Below are 18,647 nucleotides of genomic sequence, written 5' to 3' on the forward strand. Positions count from 1 at the left end.
TTCTGTAGGTTGGTTGAGCACTATTTGTATTTGGGGTGTTTGTTTATTTATATCGCTTATCTTAAATAAACATTATTCTTATTTCACTTTACATGCGTTTTGGTTTCCTCTTTGCAGTCCACACAATCTGGTCACACCTGTTCATGACATTAACTGTACAATTTTTACAACAAGAGAGGACTCTCGTACAGCAGGAGATCGCTGAGCTTGAAAGACAGCTGCAACAATGTTCTAATCAAGAGGAACTACAGGAATTCAAGAAAACTAATAAATGATAAAATTAGAGAGATTCCGTACCAATATTCAACTTCGGAAGCGTACAAAACTTGAACGAGATCGTGAAGACTATAAAAATGACCGTGTTTATAACTGGACTGATCCTACATACTATCATTCAAAAGGCTACAGAAAAATACAACGTAAACATCTTGCTAGCTCAAATTCCTCTATGACATCTACTGGGTCATCCACCAGTGTATCAACTACTCTTTTTACCAAGGAACCTGACCAAATCCGGACCAGGAGGGGCGGCCGGCGAACAAAGAAAGGACACAGCAGGGGGTGTAACCACCAGACGCCAGAACCGCCAGAGACAGATGAAAACCTGGTACATAATATTTCTTCCATTGTTTTGTCTAAAGCTGAATTAAGTGTATTGAATAAGGGTTTGGGCTTTTGCCCTAAAGAGAAAATGAATGATTTTGTGCTTAAACAGGATTTGTAGAGATTCTTTAGACAATTAAGATTCAAAGCGCATTTTTCTGGTGTGTCCACAGCCATATTTAAAGAACTATCAATATTATCAATCAAAAATATGGGTCTAAAACCAAAAAGCACCAAGGTACCACCTACCTCGTGTGCTGCTGTAGAGGTATATATAGAGAAAGTGGAAAATGATAAAGAAATTTTTATGTGATAGAAAAAAAAAAGAGAGATCATATACCTCACAATTTAAATAAAGATGAGATTGCAGCGTTAAACTCCTTGTCAGCCCGGCGTGATATCACTATCAAGCCGGCTGACAAAGGGGGAGCTATTGTGGTAATGGACACAACTATGTACGATAATGAAGTTATGAAACATCTTAGTGATACTTTTACTTATAAAAGATTAGATTGCTGTCCTGTTTTTAAAGTACAAAAAAGAATAAAAACAACCTTAACCAATGCAGTCAAACAAAAAATCATTGATGATGAAACCATGGAGTTTTTGATATGAGAATATCCGGTTACACCGGTACTGTATAGGTTACTGAAAATACATAAAGACCCCAAGAATCCCCCGGGACGTCCAATAGTATCGGGGATGGAATCTGTGACAACACATTTAGCACAATATCTAGATAAGTGTTTGACACCATTGTTGCTCAACACCAAATCATTCATAAGAGATACTACTGACTTTTTGTCAAAAATTCATGATATAAATTTGTCATCGGATTCCATCCTAATATCATGGGACGTCTCTAGTTTATTTACCATTATCCCACACGATCTAGGAATAGAGGCATGTCAAGGACTATTAACCCAATCAGGCATTTACAAAACTGAACAAGTTTAATTTCTGCTGGACCTTTTGAAAATTACTCGAGGAGAATTATTTTCTTTTCAGAGATACTCATTCCTTGCAATTAAATGGAGCAGCGATGGGTTCAAATGTTGCACCCCCATATGCGAATGCATTTATGAATATGATCGAGACGTCCTTTATTTATGTTAATGATTTATTTTTAAAACATTGCCAATGTTGGTACAGATTTGTGGACGATATCTTCGCTATATGGGATGGTAACATGGAAAGCCTTTACCTATTTGATAAATACATTAACCATTTAATACCTGGTCTCAAGTTCAACATTGAAATTGGTAAAAATTAGATTTCTTTTCTTGACACTAAACTTAAATTGAATAATGGGCAGATTACCACTGACTTATATGTGAAACCCACGGATCGTAATCAATTGCTACACTTCAATAGCTTTCATCCCCCACACGTTCTTTCATCCATCCCAAAGAGTCAGATGATGAGGGTGCGGCGGATCGTGAGTGACCCGCTGTGCCCTGATCAGAGGCTCAATGAAAATGAAAAATAAACTTACAAATAGAAGATACCCACAAGCCTTAGTTAATATTGATTACTCCAACACAGACCACATCAAATCATCCCGAAGAGAAAATAAGAGAATTCCCCTTATTATGCAGTATCACCCCTTCTCTAACAAAATTTCTCAAATTGTTAAAAAAACATTGGAACCTTTTAAGAACTAGTTACCCCACGGTACAAGAATTTTGGAACCCACCAATGTCCTCCTATAGAAAGGGTAGAACGATACGAGATCGATTGATAAAATCTGACCAACCTGTGGCTACAGCAGCCAAATTAACCTTTCTGGGACCAAAGAACTTGGGATCATATCCCTGTTTGTCATGCATACAATGTAACTCTATGATTAAAGGTAAACACTTTACACATCCACATAGGGGTTTCAATAACCCTATACGTGGTTACTATACATGCCAATCTTCATATGTAGTCTATGCCATAAAGTGCCCGTGCGGTTTAGTTTATGTAGGAGAAACTACACAAAAAAATTAAAGATAGGATAGCTACACACAAATATTCAATACGCGACAAACTAACCCAACTACCGTTGGCGAGACATTTTTTGGAATTTGGCCACAATGTATCACAATTAAAATACATGGTCCTAGAAGGTATTGAGAAAAATAGGAGAGGGGGTAACCGTGAATTGATTCTAAGAAAAAGAGAAGTATACTGGATACATTTTTTAAATACTATTGTTCCATATGGCTTAAATGTTGATTTGGATCTTTATTTATTTGTTTAATCATTGGAATAAGTATTTGAAAAATAGCCAGATAAAGCCAATTCTAAGATGGGGATATCTTTTTATTTTTATTTCTATTCATGAATGTATTATTTTTCTGCACCTCTATAGATGCATTGAATACATTGAAGAATGGGAGAGAGGAGATTGAGAGTTTGGACACCTGTTGCTTGTCCTTGTATTGATGGCATATCATAGATATATACACATATAGATGTTAAATGGTATGTGACTTGAATTAATTAGCCATATTGATTCCATGTGTGAGTACTTCATTAAACCTGTATTTAAATGAACGATTGAAATTAAACCATCAGATGTGCTTCAACGGATCTTAGGAAGGGCGTAAGCATACTAGCCCGAAACGTAATCCACTCATATCTGAAACTGTAGGCATTTGTTGCCTTTGATATTGTTTGGAATGATTATGCTTGCTTTGTGAATCTTTCCTGAAGATGTTGTGAAATAAAGCAAAGAAGTTTTTAAGTGCAGCAACCTCTTGGACTTTTTCTCTATATATGAGGTCGGTGGGAAGACCTGATTGCTAGCACTAAATTGTAAGCAGAGTGCGGTTCTCCTCTACAAGTGAAAATATATATATATATATATATATATATATATATATATATATATATATATATATATATATCACATACACAGTCTTGGGGGGTCTGAACGAGGAGAGAGAGACACACACAGACAGAGACAGTTACCAATAATGCAGTTTAAGATGACTGGACCTACAGTACAAAGATTTACTACTGTATCAAGGTAAAAAAAAAAAATTTCTAATTCAATAATGCCTCTAAAAAACGTGCTCGTCTACACGTTTCACTAAACTATTAGCTTCATCAGGAAAGATACTGGGTAGGTACTGGTAAACTTTTGAAACAAGGTGTTGGAGAACTTGACCAAACTGACAAACAGCCGAAAAAACAAAAATTGCATGTGTGCTTCTAAAGTAGTGGGACACACACATATATCATGTGGTCTATAGTAGAGACCACTGGTAAATAGTAGTCATGTATCGGTATTAGAGTATAAATCACACAGCGGTAAGTGGTCACAAATTCCCACTATAAGCGTTTCAATACAATATCAATAGTAATAGTGACTATTGCTATTATATTGAACATGTTTATAGTGGGAATTTGTGACCACTTACCGCTGTGTGATTTATATGCAAATACCTATATTATTATACAGGATTTATATAGCGCCAACAGTTTACGCAGCGCTTTACAATCTAAAAGGGAGACAATACAGTTGTAATACAATGAGATACAAGAGGGCCCTGCTCAGAAGAGCTTACAATCTAATAGGGTGGGGCATGTGGTACAAAAAGGTTGTAACTGTGGGGAATGAGCTGATGGAAGTGGTAAAAGATTAGTTCGAGACGTTATAGGTTTTCCTGAAGAGATGAGTTTTCAGGAATCGCCTGAAGGTAGCAAGAGTAGGGGATAGCCGGACAGGTGGAGGTAGCGAGTTTCAGAGGATGGGAGAGGCTCTGGAGAAATCCTGGAGACGAGCATGAGAGGAGGAGACGAGAGAGCTTGAGAGTAGGAGGTCTTGAGAAGAGCAGAGAGGACGATTTGGGTGATATTTGGAGACAAGATTGGTGATGTAGCTCGGGGCAGAGTTGTGAATGGCTTTGTATGTTGTGGTTAGTATTTTGAATTTAATTCACTGGGTGTTTGGGAACCAGTGCAGGGATTGGAGGAGAGGGTTGGCAGACACTGAGCGGTTGGTAAGGTGGAGAAGTCTGGCAGCAGCATTCATGATTAGACTGAAGAAGGGGATAGCCTATGGAGAGGCAGGCCAATGAGAAGGAAGTTGCAATAGTCAAGGCGAGAGATAACAAGGGAGTGAATGAGGAGCTTGGTGGTTTCATTTGTTAAAAAGGGGCGAATTTTAGAGGTGTTACGGAGGTGAATTCTACAAACTATCGATCACGATTAGGGCGGCACAGTGGTGTAGTGGTAGCACTCTCGCCTAGCAGTAAGAAGGGTCACTGGTTCGAATCCCAACCACGACACTACCTGCTTGGAGTTTGCATGTTCTCCCTGTGCCTGCGTGGGTTTCCTCCGGGTACTCCGGTTTCCTCCCACACTCCAAAGACATGCTGGTAGGTTAATTGTCCCTAGTATGTATGAATGTGAGTTAGGGACCTTAGATTGTAAGGTCCTTGAGGGTAGGGACTGATGTGAATGTACAATGTATATGTAAAGCGCTGCGTAAATTGACGGCGCTATATAAGTACCTGAAATAAAATAAAATAAATAAAATAACGATTGGATTTGAGGCTGAAATGACAAGTCAGAGTCTAGGATTACACCTAGTACCCTGGTGTGACGGGAGGGACTGATGGTTGCATTGTTGATTTTGATAGAAAAGTCGTGGAGGGGGGCACGGGCGGGTTGAATATTAATAGCTCAGTTTTAGAGAGATTTAGTTTAAGGAAGTGGTGCGACATCCATGGTGATATGTCTGTTAGTAAGTTAGTAATGGAAGAGGAGAATGAAGGAGTGAGGTGAGGAGTTGACAGATAGATTTGGGTGTCATCGGCGTATAAGTGGTACTGTAAGCTGTGGGCGGTTATCAAGTGACCAAGGGAGGAGGTGTGAATAGAGAAGGGGTCCAAGAACAGAGCTTTGGGGGACCCCCACAGAAAGGGGCAATGGAGAGGAGGAGACAGAGTTGTAGGTGACACTGAAGGATAGCTGTGATAAATAGGCAGCGAACCAGGATAGAGCAGAATCTCGGAGGCCAAGGGAATGTAGTTTATTGAGAAGGAGCGGGTGGTCAACAGTATCAAAGGCCGCAGAGAGGTCAAGTAGTAGGAGTATGGAGTACTGGCTGTTGGTTTTAGCAGTTAGTAAATCATTAGTGAGTTTTAGTAAGGCAGTTTCTGTGGAGTGCTGTGAGCGAAAGCCAGACTGTAAAGGGTCAAGAAGGTTATTTTCACTGAGGTAGGAGCTAAGACGGTTGTAGACTAAGCGTTCTAGAAGTTATGGGAGCAATGAGATGGGTCTTAAGTTGTTCAGGTTGGTAGGGTCCAGTGAGGGCTTTTTAAGTATGGGAGTGGTCTGCGCATGTTTTAGAGGGGAGGGGAAGGTGCCACTAGAGAGGGAGAGATTGAAGATGTGAGTGAGGGAGCATAGGATAGAAGAGGGTGACCGTAGTAGTTGTGAGGGAACAGGATCCAGGGGACAATTGGTTAAGTGGACATCTGAGAAAAGTTTTGTAACCCCTTCAGTAGTAGCTCAAAAGAGGAGAGTGTTGAATGTGCTGTTAGGCAAGGTATGTTGAGTGGGGAAGATGTACACACAGTGGAGGTATCCTCAAGAATTGCATCAAGTGATTGGCAATCTCTTGGGAAGTGAGTGAGTTAGTGGGTAGAGGGGGTGGGGAACGAAGCAGAGAGTTAAAGGTTGAGAAGAGCCGTCAGGGACTGGATGACAAGGAATTAAAAAGAGAGACAAAGTAGGCTTGTTTGGCAGAATGGAGGCATGAATTGCATTTTAGAAGGGCAGATTTATATAGGGTGAAGTCTTGCAGGCATTTGGTTTTATGCCACAGTCGTTCAAGAGCACGGCAATGTCTCGAGATTTCTAGTGTTGTCAGTTTGCCAGGGTTGTAATGGTCGGGGCCCGATTCTGCGTGTGGTTTAGAGGAGCAAGTGCATCTAGTGATGAGAGTGAACTATTGTAGACAGAGGTGGACAGGTCAGGACAGGACAGGGGAGAGATTATGTCATATAGGTGGTCAGTAGAAGAGAAGGGTTAAAGTGGCGAAGGTTTTTACAAGGAATTATACATGACTACTATATACCAGTGGTATCTACTATAGACCACATGATATGTGTGTATCCCACTACTTTAGACACACATATGCAATTTCGTTTTTTCGGCTGTTTGTCAGTTTGGTCAAGTTCTCCAACACCTTGAGTCACACGTTTACCAGCACCTACCCAGTATCTGTCCTGAGGAAGCTAATATTTTAGTGAAACGCATCGATGAGCAAGTTTTTGGAGGCATTACTGGATCAGAAATCTCTTTTTTACCTTGATACAGTAGTAAATTAATCTTTGTACCGTAGGTCCAGTCCTCTATAACTGTATTATTGGGTAACTGGTAACTGTGTCCATACAGGGTGGTGTTTGTATGTTGTTTATATGTTTAACTATGTTGTAATAAAATTTATACTTTAATGATTCTCTCATTATGTGCCCACAAAGTCCGCTAATTTTTTGACATGGTCAATCCTTGAATATATATTTTGGATGTTGGCATGGTGAGGGTCTTCCCTACTAATGAAAAGGAATTATCCAGTGGCACTGGTTAAGAAAGAACGGGTTAATTTATTTAATAATGGAATATCAACCAGACATAAAAAGAATACCTTTTGTTTCACAATTCTATTCATTCATTCTCTTATCATATTTTTAATACCGTTTAAAAACATTTCGGATTATTGAGAGAGAGAGTTAGTTACCCTAATATAGAGGAGTTTTCTGTTCCACCATTGCCTTCCTATAGGAAAGGTAAAACGTTAGGAGACTGATTGGTTAGATCTGACCAGTATTTCCCTTCTAGTGCCAAAATAACATTTTTGGGACCGCTTAATACAGGGTCTTATCCCAGTTTGTCATGCATACAATGCAATTCTATAATTAGAGGGAAATTCATCTCACACCTTTATAAAGGTTTGGAAATCCCAATTAAAGGACACTATACATGTCAATCATCTTTTGTAATTTATGCCATAAAGTGCCCTTGCGGGTTACTTTATATTGGTGAAACACAAAAGGTTAAAGACAGTATAGCTAGGCATAAGTATTCAATTAGGGACAAATTAACAACTATACTGTTAGCTAGACATTTTATAGACAAAGGTCGTTCTATTTCCCAACTAAAGTATATGGTATCGGAAGGGATTAATAAAAATAGGAGAGGAGGTGATCGAGAATTCTCAGAAAACATGAGGCATACTGGATAGATTTTCTCAATACAATTACCCCAAAAGGATCAAATACGGATTTGTATTTATTTAATTGAAATATAGAATCAATATGTGGTGATATCCATATGCATGTAATTTGGCAGACTGACAAAGTGAAGGATCCCATTTGAAGTATGATGAAAACGCCTATCTTGGTTAACCATTTCTGTTATAGTGGAGAAAAATAACCAATGAAGGAATGAAATTGTACCGATTAGTCATTAACCACAGGATTATTTCCATATGTGATTTCTTTATGAAAGTGTTTAAAACCTCATGAATTCAGATGAAATGTTAGATGTGCTTTTGATCTGAAGGGCGTAAGCTTGTGAGCCCGAAATGAAAATCTTCCCCCACAGTTGGCCCTCTGATATACTATTATAATACAGGATTTATATAGCGCCAACAGTTTACGCAGCTCTTTACAATATAACATAGGTTTGTTCTACTTTTTTATTTTATTTACCTTTCTAATGTCTGACCAATCACAGTGGATTCCCTTCCTCTCCCAATCATCTCCAGCAGTGGGTGGACCTCAAAGATGCAGAGAGCTCCTTGCATCAATACACTGAATGCAGGATGCAGTAGTAATGCCCTCTCAAGAGACAGGCCCATAACACAGAACTCACTGATGAACGGCTATGCAAATTTGTTATTGCCCTTAAATTTGTTTTTAAAAAAATCATCCCATTTTGACTAGTTCATTCTGGACCCTGGCTACCGATTAAAAGCGGTCCATACAGAGTAAATTTCGACTGGTTCCTGATGAACCAGGCAAAATTTGCTCAGAGGGTGGCTTTCTCGGCTGTCTCCTGACAAAACACAGGCACACTGGATTCAGATTTAATAAGTCATTGAAACGGTCACTGGGCACGCTGGATCGCTGGCACTCCAAAAAAAACTCCACTCAGGGACAAGGAGAAAGGACCAGAGTTGAGAATCCACATCTCAAATCAGATGCAGAGACTGTTCTGATATTTTGACAGCAGGTTTGGCTGACAAAATACAATAGCCACAGTGGGGGAGTCACTCTGCACAATATAGCATGGATGGAAGAATTTGTTAGATTTTTTTTCCATTTTTTTCCATTTAGCCTGCAAGCTGAACAGAAAAAATAAAAATAAAATGTGTGACCAGCTTTACTATGTGGTACAGATTTAACCAGCCGTCAGGTAGTGGCACAATTGCATCTGTCACTAAAAATCACAACAAAGAAGTCAGGTTTTGGCCCCTTTATTTTTACAGCACCTGGTATCTGTATACAATAAAGTCCCTAGGCTGATATAGAGTAGGAAGAGAATCCAGCAATTAGGTCTCATGAAGACCTCTGGTTTTGCACCCTCTCATTTAAGGGAACTCTGCAGCAGGGTAACAGAGTGTCTTGCCTGCTTACCTTCCAGAGAAATACAGGGACTCTATAGATTGATACTTTCATGCATGAAAGTAAGGGAGCATTTACAGTTAAAAAAAAAAATTACCAACAAAGAAATCACCAAACTATGTGGCCAACTCTGTTCTATAGAAGCAAACTTGAGTAGATAAGTGGAAAAAATCTATTAGGATATTACTTCCCAGATGAGAGAAAGAGGAAAAGGATAATGCCCAACCTGACCAAAATTCAGCAGTAATTAGCAATACTTGTAGATTCAAAAGGACCAGTTTTGTGCCTTTCCAAAATTCCAGATCGTCCAAGGAGGGAAAAGTACTGAGGGAAATCACAAGAAGGGGAGCGGTGTGAAATTGGATTTCTGACAATCCCACAATTCCCCCAAAAGGTAAAAGATCTGTATACTGAATGAGTGTAGAGGATATGACTCTTGGCTTATCAGAAACTGTGAGAATCTAGGGCTTGGACTCTTCACAATAGGAATGCCAGGAAAAAGGAGCACTAGGGTAGACATGAGTCAGGGCTGTAGTTAGAGTACACTAAAGAGTTGGGCTCCCCAAAGGCAAGAAAGTAATAGGAACTGGTCCTAGTCATTCTTGCAAGTCCAAAAAAAAACAAAAAAAAACAAACAAACACACAACACCAAGAGAGGGAATGAGTTTGAAGAGAGTCAGGTACCACAAGGAATAAAACCAACTCTGAAGGGACTCCACTGGAGCAAGGAGAGTGGAATTAAATGAGACCCCATTCTCAAGGAAAGATTTCTATCAGGGCAGGATTCAGAGATCCCAGGGAACCGATAAAAAACTCCAGGAAGATGCACAATGGGTTGTGATAATATCAGTAGTGGCAGCTATAAAAGATGCCAGATCCCCTTGTAGCTCTAGTGGAAGCATTGAGAGAGAAAACTGAGCATCCAAACTGACAAGATAAACCAGTAAGGAACCCAGCAGGACAAACAGCCACCCACTAGTAAAAGCAGACGTGTACTTTTTTAAGGCAGAGCATATGAAACAGAGGACTTCAGCCCTTGATCACAGTAAACCGTGATAGTCCAAGATCTGTGCTAAGCCAGGCCCACATAACTACCAGGGGTAAGGAAATGACAGAGCCAAGGACATAACCAAAGAGACACATCCCCTTAAAGGTCAAATAAATCAGATGTTCCCTTAGTGCATCCTCAACATCCAAGGCACAAAAGCAACATGTCCTCTGCATAAGAGCAGACATTACACCAATGTATGATACAAGCTTGGATGCTTGTAAGTGACTACCACAGCTGAACTGTAGACCCCTGACATTTGATCCAAAAGCTATAGGACACAGGGGTTTGTTCCCATGATAGAAGGTCACATTTTAAAAAAAACAAAAAAAAAACAAAAAAACAAAAAACAAAAAAAAAACGCTTCAGTGACATGGATGGGATTCCCAAGTCGCCATCAATATGGGATGGAGAGTAACTCCAGATAATTCAAATTCAGACTTAAGTAGGGATTCTAACAGTATGTCCCTTAAAGGGTTAGGTTCACCTTTACAGAAAGATCTGTAAGGTGAACTTACACCGGACATCCCCCCCTCCCCCCCAGCCCCCCTGACCTGGAGCTCAGCGATATCCCGCTATGAGCCCTCGTATAGCCGTGTCACTGGTCCGGGACTTAGAAATCCCCTCGGCTTAATCTCCAAAAGGTACCCACCCCTCCAGGAAGTACGTTTAGGAGCATTCTAATTGGTTGACACTGTCACATGGGATGGGATGGGATCAGAACCCGCGTAGCCCGTCCTGTCAGCGGGGGAGAAGAAGAGAGAAAGCTGGGGGGATTTCTAAGCCCCGGACCAGTGAAACGGCTATACGAGGGCTCAAATCCCTAAATGTTTAAAATCATTATTACCTGTATAATAGTATTGTTTGGGAGGATGATTAAACTGTAAACAGTGGGCAGAGACCACTTCTCAATAAAAGAAAAAAACCCATTCACATTTTTGGAAAGGAGCCATAATTCTACAGGTTGTTTACAGTCATCTTAGAGGAAGGTTTTTAACCAGAGTGTATAGGAGAGGTTTTTGCAGTTGTAAATGGTGCTAAATTACCCTACACCAGTAGGCAGATACCTTAACTGCAGATAGAAGACACTGTATCATTCAGGTTAGAAACACCTTCTAAACATGAGTCATATGGAACACCTGCACAGAAAAGTAGACTGAGGGCTCAGAATCTAAACCAGAGATGGTAATAGGGTTCTGGGCCACATTTAGGCGTGAACACCTACTAGGGTCAAAATTAGATTCTGTCGTGGAGCTAGAGAGCGCTTAGAGACTGAGCAGATTGTTCCATTAACTGTGCACAGAGCAATAAAGATCCAAAGTGGGTATTAGGGAGGAGAAAGTGCAGAGCATGTACCCGCTACACCCCATCTACTAGATTATTTCAGAACTCCACCACATCTTACAGTGGTAACATTTAAGGCTGAGGGCAATGGTGTAGGGAATTTAAAAATATCGCCTACTGGTACCAACTTTGAGGTAGGTCCCAGTGCTTCAGTGCGCTCAACCTTACTCAGAACAGAGTCCTTAAAGACTGGGTCACCTAAGAAGCAGTTATGGCTCTGGACTTGGCAGAGCTCTCTGCAATGAACAGTGCCCAAATGTTTTATTCTAGGCTAGCCTCACAACAACAACAGGCCTACTCACTATGCGAGTCTTAGACTAGGTCCCATCAAAGGCTGCGCCACTGCTCTGGGCCTGAAGAGCACTATGCGGTTAACACAGTGCACAAAGGTCAGGAAACCTCCACAATGCAGAGCTCAGTGTCTGAGGGTAACGTTCCAAGCTAGCCTCGCAATTTTCCAGATCAGCAGGCTCCAAGTACAGCCTCCAAAGCTATCGCTCACAAGCAGAGACCTGTTCAACCAATGATTATATATAACCAACTTATGAGAGAAAATTCTCTCTGATCCCAAGTCATTTCTCTAATAATAATAATAATAATAATAATAATAATCCACAGGGACACTTCAAATGGTATACAGCATCACCTTTAAAAGGATACTGGGCACATCCAAGGCACAAAAATGGGCCTGTCTCGCAAAATAAATAAAATACATTTAAATAAATCCTGGGCCAACATCAGCTTTAAAACAAGCTTATCATGAAGAAAAATGTACCTATTACTTGAAATCAAAGGACCAAATTAAAATCTAAATCTGAATATCTCATGTTAAATGATCTTGCTACCATAGGGAGATAATGCATTATAAAATGGACAAATGGGATCCGATTTGACCCTTGACGTGTCAGTTTTGACATTGTTAGCATTTTTTGCAAACTATTTCTTTTGGCAGTTTTTTCATTATGTTTCTGGGGAGTGGTCAGTACACACTGTGTACAGAACAACCCCAGGTAGCCATATTGCAATGCATTTTCAGAAAATTACAGCGGCTGCAGATTGAAAAGGAAAGGTAATTTTTAATAACAGTCAATTACAATATGGATTAGTGTCACAATTATACGTGCTATATTTTTTCTTTGCCATTTTTTTCCCCCACAAAAGTGGAGTTACCCTTTAAAAGGTAAAAAGTGTTTATGCTTTACAAGCACATTAACCTTTAGGGACTTGTGCTTGAAATTTGTCCTCTAAGCTCCAATTCAAACCTGAGCGTTTTGTAATGCAGTTCCCCACACCTAGCTACACTCAATATGCAGAATCCCATCATTCGCAATTGTGTACTTGTTTGATGCCCCAAGCTTAAAAACAAAAACAAAAAACACCCCACCACAAGAGCTTTTATTTATTTTTTTTTAATTTAGCATAAATCAGGCATTTTTTGCCCCATACACTTCAACTGGAGTGCCTCTAAATGCACACCACACGTCTGCACGTTTTTGTGCTAGAAGAACTGCTCTCCTCTTCTCTCCTTGTCCAGCCCCATGGACACCTGAAGCTTGATACATGTATGCTAAATTATTATTAGTACACAGGATTTATATAGCTCCAACAGTTTGCAGAGCGCTTTACAACATAAAATGGAGACAATACAATTCAATACAAGAGGGTTAGGAGGGCCCTGCTCCTGAGAGCTTACAATCTAATAGGGAGGGGCTGGTGAAACAAAAGAAAGGTAGTAACTGTGAGGGATGAACTGATGAGGGAAGTAGAAGATTCAGTTGTTAGCTGAAGACAGGATACAGTCAGGTCCATAAATATTGGGACATAGACACAATTTTACTCTTTTTGGCTCTATACACCACCACAATGGATTTGAAATGAAACAAGCAAGATGTGCTTTAACTGCAGACTTTCAGCTTTAATTTGAGGGGATTTACATCCAAATCAGGTGAACGGTGTAGGAATTACAACAGTTTGTATATGTGACTCCCACTTTTTAAAGGGACCAAAAGTAATGGGACAGATTAACAATCATCCATCAAACTTTCACTTTTTAATACTTGGTTGCAAATCCTTTGCAGTCAATTACAGCCTGAAGTCTGGAATGCATAGACATCACCAGACACTGGGTTTCATCCCTGGTGATGCTCTGCCAGGCCTCTACCGCAACTGTCTTCAGTTCCTGCTTGTTCTTGGGGCATTTTCCCTTCAGTTTTGTCTTCAGCAAGTGAAATGCATGCTTAATCGGATTCAGGTCAGGTGATTGACTTGGCCATTGTATAACATTCCACTTCTTTCTCTTAAAAAACTCTTTGGTTGCTTTCACAGTATGCTTCGGGTCATTGTCCATCTGCACTGTGAAGTGCCGTCCAATGAGTTCTGAAGCATTTTGCTGAATATGAGCAGATAATATTGCCCTTAACACTTCAGAATTCACCCTGCTGCTTTTGTCAGCAGTCACATCATCAATAAATACAAGAGAACCAGTTCCATTGGCAGCTATACATGCCCACGCCATGACACTACCACCACCATGCTTCACTGATGAGGTGGTATGATTTGGATCATGAGCAGTTCCTTTCCTTGTCCATACTCTTCTCTTCCCATCACTCTGGTACAAGTTGATCTTGGTCTCATCTGTCCATAGGATGTTATTCCAGAACTGTGAAGGCTTTTTAGATGTTGTTTGGCAAACTCTAATCTGGCCTTCCTGTTTTTGAGGCTCACCAATGGTTTACATGTTGTGGTGAACCCTCTGTATTCACTCTGGTGAAATCTTCTCTTGATTGTTGACTTTGACACACATACACCTACCTCCTGGAGACCATTCCTGATCTGGCCAACTGCTGTGAAGGGTGATTTCTTCACCAGGGAAAGAATTCTTCGGTCATCCACCACAGTTGTTTTCCATGCTCTTCTGGCTTTTTGGTGTTGCTGAGCTCACCGGTGCGTTCTTTCTTTTTAAGGATGTTCCAAACAGTTCATTTGGCCACACCTAATGTTTTTGCTATCTCTCTGATGAGTTTGTTTTGTTTTTTCAGCCCAATGATGGCTTGCTTTACTAATAGTGACAGCTCTTTGGATCTCATATTGAGAGTTGACAGCAACAGATTCCAAATGCAAATAGCACACTTGAAATGAACTCTGGACCTTTTATCTGCTCCTTGTAAATGGGAAAATGAGGGAATAACACACACCAGGCCATGGTACAGCTGAGCAGCCAATTGTCCCATTACTTTTGGTCCCTTAAAAAGTGGTAGGCACATATACAAACTGTTGTAATTCCTACACCGTTCACCTGATTTGGATGTAAGTACCCTCAAATTAAAGCTGAAAGTCTGCAGTTAAAGCACATCTTGTTTGTTTCATTTCAAATCCATTGTGGTGGTGTATAGAGCCAAAAAAAATTTGAATTGTGTCGATGTCCCAATATTTATGGACCTGACTGTAGGCCTCCCTGAGGATATGAGTTTTCAAGGATCTCCTAAAAGTGGACAGAGTAGGATTGATAACCGGCCAGATTGGGGTAGTGGGTTTCAGGAGGACAGGGGAGGCTCTGGAGAAGTCCTGGAGATGAGCATAGGAGGAGTAGACAAGGAAGTTAGTGAGCAGGATGTCTCGGAAGGAGCGAAGAGGATGGTTTGGGTGACATTTTGGAGACAAGATTGGGGATATAGCTCAGGACAGAGTTGTAAATGGCTTTGTATGTTTTTGTTAGGGTTTTGAATTTTATTTGTTGGGCAATGGGAAGCCAGTGGAGGAATTGGCAGAGAGTGGTGGCAGACACTAAATGGTTGGTAAGGTGGATGAGTCTAGCAGCAGCATTCATGATAACCTGAAGAGGGGATAGGTGGCGGAGAGGTAGGCCAATAAGGAGGGAGTTACAATAGTCAAGGCGATAGATAACAAGGGACTGAATAAGTCACTTAGTGGTTTCAACAGTTAAAAAGGGGTGTATTTTGGAGCTGTTACAGGAGGTGAAGTCTGCAAGATTTGGACAGTAATTGGACTTGGGGCTGAAAGGACAGGTCAGAGTCAGGATTACAACTTGCACCCTGGCATGAGGGGAGTGACGAATAGTTGCATTATTGATCTTGATGGAGAAGTCAGGGGAGGGGGGTATGGGCTGGAGGAAAAATTAGGAGCGCAGTTTTAGAAACATTTAGTTTGAAGAAGTGGTGTGACATCCATGCTGATATGGCAGTTAAGAATTAATGCGAGAGGAGACTGAAGGAGTGAGGTGAGGAGTAGAGCAATAGATTTGTGTGTCGTCAGCATAGAGATGGTACTGGAAGCCATGGGAGTTTATCAATTGACCAAGGGAGGAGGTGTAAATGCAGAAGGAGGGGTCTGAGGACAGAACCTTAGGGTACCCCTACAAAGAGAGGAAGCGGAGAGGAGGAAAGAGTTATAGGTAACACAGAAGGAGCGTTGCAATAGGTAGGAGTAGGAGTAGAACCAGGAGAGAGGAGAGTCTTGAAGGCTAAGAGAGTGGAGTTTTAGTTTAGGGTCGAGTAGTATGAATATGGAGTAGTGGCTATTGGCTTAAGTAGATCATTAGGGAGTTTCAGTAGGGAAGTTTCAGTGGAGTGTAGTAAGCAAAAGCCATACTGTAAAAAGGGTCAAGAAGGTTGTTATTAAGGTAGGAGCTCAGATGGTCTTAGACCACCAAGCATTCTATCCTTTATCGTACTCAAGAAAACTAGGTTCACATCTTTGCATGGGCTTGGTAGCCCATTCATTTGAATGGGCTGCTACCGTATGCCTGCGTTTCATGCAGGAAAAAGGTTCTTGCATCTTTCACACCATGCAATTTACCACAACTGAATATGCCCTGCATTTTGAGATGTGTGGGGGTGCCTTTAATGGCAACCTCGCACGTCTGCAAAAGAGCAGTGTGGTTTGGCAGAGGGTGGTTGCAGATGCAGGAACAGGTGCAATTTACACGTGGTCTCACATCCCGAAACCATCTGCACAAGTGTGAACCTAGCCTTCTGACCCGATTTGTGGTGTCTGGATTACAAGACTAACTAAAAACACAATTACAGATCTTGTGGCATGTAAAATAGAATTTCAACTTTGTATTTAGCGGTGTGGTTAGAGTTCAGGTTTGTAATTACTTACAGATGATGGACCTAACAGTAGTAGGGTTGAAAGGTGTCCATGTACCTGGGAGGGAAAGAGAAAAAAAGTTAGTTAATGTCAGCAATATTTAGAACATGTAACCAAGACTATTACTTACTGGTTCATATAATTGCTTGAATTTAAACAAAAGAAATTCCCCTAGTGGACTTTAAAGGCACATATGAAAAGGACGTATAGAAAAGTGTATAATATGTGAACAATAATTTATTCATTGCAAAAACATCATAAAAACATCAATAACATTGTAACAGATAATGGAAGGAATGCGGTTCATGCATTTATACATATTTAACTATTGATACCAATGTGCTTGCACCGACGCGTTTCGGAGTTGTTTTAGCCTCCTTCTTCAGGGGTGGTTGTAAATTTTAGCGAGGGTTTCTAAATTAAGAATAGTGTATTTAACAAAGAGATAGTGAGTATATGTACATATCAGACCATAAGGACATACATACCTGTACACATTAAATTTGTTTCGTTTACACTTTGGCATATATGTAGACTAGCTATGCATTCCACAGAAAATTAAAAACAAAGGCGCTGACACTGTCTGCCCATCCAACGTGTTTCCCAATCGTAATACATGAGGGTTACTTAACATAACCAGAATGTTAATACTTCATACGTAGCAGATGAAGGTGCTACGTATGAAGTATTAACATTCTGGTTATGTTAAGTAACCCTCATGTATTACGATTGGGAAACACGTTGGATGGGCAGACAGTGTCAGCGCCTTTGTTTTTAAATTTCTGTGGAATGCATAGCTAGTCTACATATATGCCAAAGTGTAAACGAAACAAATTTAATGTGTACAGGTATGTATGTCCTTATGGTCTGATATGTACATATACTCACTATCTCTTTGCTAAATACACTATTCTTAATTTAGAAACCCTTGCTAAAATTTACAACCACCCCTGAAAGAGGCTAAAACAACTCCGAAACGCGTCGGGTGCAAGCACATTGGTATCAATAGTTATATATGTATAAATGCATGAACCGCATTCCTTCCATTATCTGTTACAATGTTATTGATGTTTTTATGATGTTTTTGCAATGAATAAATTATTGTTCACATATTATACACTTTTCTATACGTCCTTTCATATGTGCCTTTAAAGTCCACTAGGGGAATTTCTTTTGTTTAAATTCTTAGTATAGGATGTGGCACAATTGTCAGGTAATTAGCCGGTCAACAACCCTCGCTTCCATATAATTGCTTGATGCTGAATTACTCTCAAGAGAGTGTGTGGGTGCCATAGGGTGCAAAGTTAAATGCAACAAACCTCTAGATCCAACACTGAAAAGTTACTTTACCCATAACAACTTTATAAAAAATAATGTTCTTTAGCAAGGAACATGCATTGACATTAACCACAAAATGAAGGCCCTTCTAGCAGATTTACTGCCATAGGGCAGCCGTTCTGTGCAGATATATAATTCTGCACTTTTGCCTAGGAGGCCCACCGCTTTTCCTATGATTAGTCACAGCAGGAGCCAATCAGCGGATGCCAGCCAATGGATGTCCACCGACACCTGCCGATTGTTGGGAAGAGAGGCTGGATGGAGCTCTGCCTATGTAAACAAGGCAGAGCTCCATTCTGACAACAGGGATGTGATGGATTCTTTCCCTGCAACGTAGCAGAAAACAGATTGGCATAAAAATTTGGAAGAAATTTGTTTTTTTTTTGGATATCTGATGTTTTATAGCAGAAAGCAAAACGTTTCTTCTCAAAATTGTCAGTCTTTGTTTATAGCTCAAAAAAACAAAATCAAAACGCAGTGGTGATCATACACCAACAATAGAAAGCTCTATTTATGGGGAAAAAAAAAAAAAAAAAAAAGAAGTAAAATTTTTATTTGGGTACAGAGTTGAATGACCG

The 18,647-nt window shown here is 40.3% G+C and overlaps 1 protein-coding gene and 1 long non-coding RNA gene across 3 annotated transcripts in view; one reads left to right on the top strand and one right to left on the bottom strand.

The window, feature by feature from the left end:
- LOC141144746 (uncharacterized) overlaps positions 1-3,467 on the top strand; it is a 102,146-nt gene extending 98,679 nt beyond the window's left edge. The window contains exon 3 of the long non-coding RNA XR_012244453.1: positions 118-3,467. This is a non-coding gene — a long non-coding RNA (uncharacterized lncRNA). The remainder of the gene's footprint in view (positions 1-117) is intronic.
- PDCD6 (programmed cell death 6) overlaps positions 1-18,647 on the bottom strand; it is a 137,216-nt gene that overhangs the window by 49,254 nt on the left and 69,315 nt on the right. For both annotated transcript variants that reach the window (XM_073630726.1, XM_073630727.1), the window contains one exon: positions 16,744-16,788. In XM_073630726.1, coding sequence (XP_073486827.1) covers positions 16,744-16,788 — 45 coding nt within the window. The remainder of the gene's footprint in view (positions 1-16,743; positions 16,789-18,647) is intronic.

Source organism: Aquarana catesbeiana, linkage group LG05 (assembly GCF_042186555.1).
Source record: "Aquarana catesbeiana isolate 2022-GZ linkage group LG05, ASM4218655v1, whole genome shotgun sequence".
Taxonomy (NCBI): Eukaryota; Metazoa; Chordata; class Amphibia; order Anura; family Ranidae; genus Aquarana; species Aquarana catesbeiana.